Below are 3906 nucleotides of genomic sequence, written 5' to 3'. Positions count from 1 at the left end.
TCTCTTGTTGCAGATTTAAAAAATAGAGTTTTAGAGAGATTGAGATTTTCCTAAATTACCTGCTAGTAAGTGGCAGATTCTAGACTGAAATCCAGCTTTCTGGACTCCAAGATAAATGGCTTTTCCCCTCTATTATCAATAGGTACAGGGCTGGACTTGCTGGCTTGGGGGAGGGTAAGATCATTGGGATACAGATGATGAGATGCATCCTGGGGTAGAGCCAGATGCTTCAAACCTAGTTGGGTTGGAGAGGGCTTTGTGGGAGTGTAGCATAACATAACTGTCCATTGTGAGTTTTCTGAATTCCTGTTTGATCCCTAGTATGGTGCCAGTTCAGCCTAAAGCCTTATGTCCTTTTCCTCCCAATTCCTCCTCTTTGTTCAGAGCTCTTGAGTTAAGAAAGTTATTTTCTAGACCTCCCTCCATGTGTACCCTCCCTCCACCCAGAAGAAAGTAGAAGACAAGAGACCATGGTTGGAAAGACTCAAAAGAAGTATCAAATGACACATATACAACAAAAGCCACATGGAAAATGAGTTTAATGGGACCAGAATAGAAAGTCACTCCTGAACTTAAACCTTGCTGGATTTATCCTGATTCCAGCCCTGACAGCCGTGTAGCCAGAGGGCCAGCTCAGGCAGATGCAACTTTAGCTGATCCAAGTGCTTAGGAATCCTAGGGGGGGACAGACTTCTGTAGCATTTTCAGGACCCAAATGAAGGGAAGGACCATTGCTAATTAACTTCAGCATATTAATTATAAGCTGAAAAGCACCAGGGGAGAACTCTCTCCCTGGAAGTACAGCTAGCAATTAAGATTAGAAAGCTGATGGCACATCTGGTGATAGGTCCTGTGGAGGGTGTCGTCCTGGGCTGTTTTACTTCTACTTGGCCCTGGGGACCTGTGTGCACTTCTCTTGGACTGGAGGTGGAACGACCTTGGTGGCACAAGGGTCTGGTACTTTGGTGGCGCATGGATCTGGGGTCTTGGGGCGGCATGGCTCTGGCACCTTAGGCTGGCAAGGATCTGGGACCTTGGGGCGGCATGGCTCTGGCACCTTAGGCTGGCAAGGATCTGGGGTCTTGGGGCGGCATGGCTCTGGCACCTTAGGCTGACAAGGCTCTGGGACCTTGGGACGGCATGGCTCTGGCACCTTAGGCTGGCAAGGGTCTGGCACCTTCGGGCGGCATGGCTCTGGCACCTTAGGCTGATGGATCTGGCACCTTAGGCTGGCAAGGTTCTGGGGCCTTGGGGCGGCATGGCTCCGGCACCTTAGGCTTGCAAGGATCTGGGGTCTTGGGGCGGCATGGCTCTGGCACCTTAGGCTGGCAAGGATCTGGGACCTTGGGGCGGCATGGCTCTGGCACCTTAGGCTGGCAAGGGTCTGGGACCTTGGGGCGGCATGGCTCTGGCACCTTAGGCTGGCATGGATCTGGCACCTTAGGCTGGCAAGGTTCTGGGGCCTTGGGGCGGCATGGCTCTGGCACTTTAGGCTTGCAAGGCTCTGGGGTCTTGGGGCGGCATGGCTCCGGCACCTTAGGTGGGCAAGGCTCTGGGACCTTGGGGCAGCATGGCTCCGGCACCTTAGGCTGGCAAGGGTCTGGGACCTTGGGGCGGCATGGCTCTGGCACTTTAGGCTGGCAAGGTTCTGGGGCCTTGGGGCGGCATGGCTCTGGCACCTTAGGCTGGCAAGGCTCTGGGGTCTTGGGGGCGCATGGATCCTGAGGAGGTGGCTGGCAGGGCTGTTTCACCTGCTGCTGGTTAACTTGGGGAGGTGGGGTACATGACAGCTTCTGTTGCTGAGAAGACATGGCTCTGTGATGTGGATAGACCTGGAGTAGAAAGGACAATTCTGTGGTTATGTTACCAGGTGAGGCATCAAGAGCCTATTTTGGAAACCCAAACCTTTCCTTTTCCTCTTTCCAAATCTTCCCCATTTTTCATAAATAGGTTTTGAATCTTTCTAGCTTCAAAGACAGAATGATAAGCAAGTTATTCACCTATGCTTTCTGACTTGCTGGCTCTGCTGAAGGATTTATCTATGAGCAGGTATAGGATTATAGATTTAATAGCACGGGAAGATTCTTTAGAGTTATCCAGCCCACCCCCTTAATTTTACAAATGAGGAAACTGAGGGCAAGAGAACAAAACCCATAGAGCATTTTACTAATTGACAGAATATATCTCCTCCCTATCCCCACACCAAACTCAGCTTTTAGCCTTTTGCTAAAGTAACTGGATTTCTGAAGGCAATGAACAACATTGGTGAATTCTATGCTCCCTATAGGTGAGGGTTAAGATGAAATTGTCATGGGTGTCTCCTGGCTTTTGACTCTTCATGTGGTGAAAATTGCAAAAACATCATCCATGAGACTAACAAGGAATCTTATCTGGGGGGGGGTGTGTGTGGGGGTGAAGTTCCTCAAAGTAGGATCTTAAACAGTTTTCTGACTCAAACACTAACTCTCTACTGTGCTATCCTAAGTCCCCATATGAAATGGCCATTCTCTCTCTCTGTGGTGTCTCTGTCTGTCTGTGTCTCTGTCTCTGTCTCTGTCTCTGTCTCTCCCTCCCTTCTCCCTCTCTCTCTCTCTCTCTCTCTCTCTCTCTCTCTCCCTGTGTCAAGTATTCTTTTCTTAAGGTGTCTCTCTCTGCCTCACACTATCATTCTGTGATGTGTTCTTTCTGTCCTCACCAATCCTCTTTGCCTTAATTACTACTAAACATTCTAACTCCATTATCAATGGTTACACAATTCAGCACATTTCTGAGAGAGATATAAAAAACATCATTAAGGTACTTTGGTCCTGAGATGCGTCAGAAAGATTACAATCCTATGAGCTGCCAAATTTTTCCCTTAAATCCCATGAATTGCTATGTTAAATACCCAAGGTTTAACTTTCTCTAAGAAGCCCTCTTCATGGATAATGGTGCTCTAGAGGACAAAGCACCAGACTAAGAGTCAGAAGATCTATATTCAAGTACCAGTTCTGCTATTAATTATGTGCTCTTGAGCAAATCACCTCTCTAGGTCAAAGTTACTTGCTCTGGAAAATTAAAGGATTGGATTATTGATGATGTCTAAGATCCCTTGCAGCCTTGAGATCTTCTAGGTTTACAAAATACTCTAAATGAATATTAAATGCATATTAGTATATAGATCTAGCATCATGGACTATTTTCCAGTAGACAATGAAATGTCTAATATTGGGTGAAAAGCCATGGTCTCTAATATAGTTTCTGCTTTAGAGTTCCATTTCTGCTACTGTGTAGATTCCTCACATCCAAAATGAAATTCTGCAACTTTGTGATTCTAAGATTTTCAAATTGTCAAGAAAATCAGAGTAGAAAGACTCACCTGGTTGATATTCAGAGAAAAACAAGCTAAGTTTCTTGGATCTGTTGTTGAATCCTGGATCTACTGAGAGTCTTTTATATCATACCCTCTCAACCCTGCCTCAAGGTAATGGGATCACTCTGGTCCTTAATGTTTTCATTCTTTCCCTGCCCAATTATGAATCACCTCAATTTCTCTCAATTACCTGTCGGTATAGTCTTTGTGATGAAACCACCCACTTAACATTCCTTTGGCACCAGTTGAATGACAGTGATGTCATCATGGTCTAATCCCCACTGCCCTCCAACATTCCGGACTTTTCTATGTATGTATGGTGGGACCAGAGACAGATTATTCCTAGGGATATTTTCTGAGTTTAATAGGGGAGTGAGGGGGAAATCATAGGGACCTCTTGTGGTGTGATCAGTCTCCCATCTTCCAATGACCCCTGAGTCCATTAGATAAAATGAGATAAAGATCTATTAGATAAAATCTTTTCTTGGGTGCTTTTCTTATGTAAAGAGTTTTGCTAGATGTTCAGTGTCCTGGGTTGTTGGGAATAGAGAGGG

At 46.3% G+C, this 3906-nt stretch overlaps 1 protein-coding gene across 1 annotated transcript; it reads right to left on the bottom strand.

The window, feature by feature from the left end:
- Positions 1-526: 526 nt before the first annotated feature.
- On the bottom strand, positions 527-3531 carry LOC100931507 (proteoglycan 4-like). Its single transcript, XM_003770431.3, is given in 3 exon segments — positions 527-1207; positions 1209-1832; positions 3359-3531. Coding segments are annotated over 2 exon segments (927 nt in total). The 5' UTR covers positions 1812-1832; positions 3359-3531; the 3' UTR covers positions 527-883.
- Between the last annotated feature and the right edge of the window lie 375 nt (positions 3532-3906).

Source organism: Sarcophilus harrisii, chromosome 4 (genome assembly GCF_902635505.1).
Source record: "Sarcophilus harrisii chromosome 4, mSarHar1.11, whole genome shotgun sequence".
NCBI lineage: Eukaryota > Metazoa > Chordata > Mammalia > Dasyuromorphia > Dasyuridae > Sarcophilus > Sarcophilus harrisii.
Note: the sequence above shows the minus strand (reverse complement) of the source record. Positions and strands in the feature narration are given on the sequence as shown.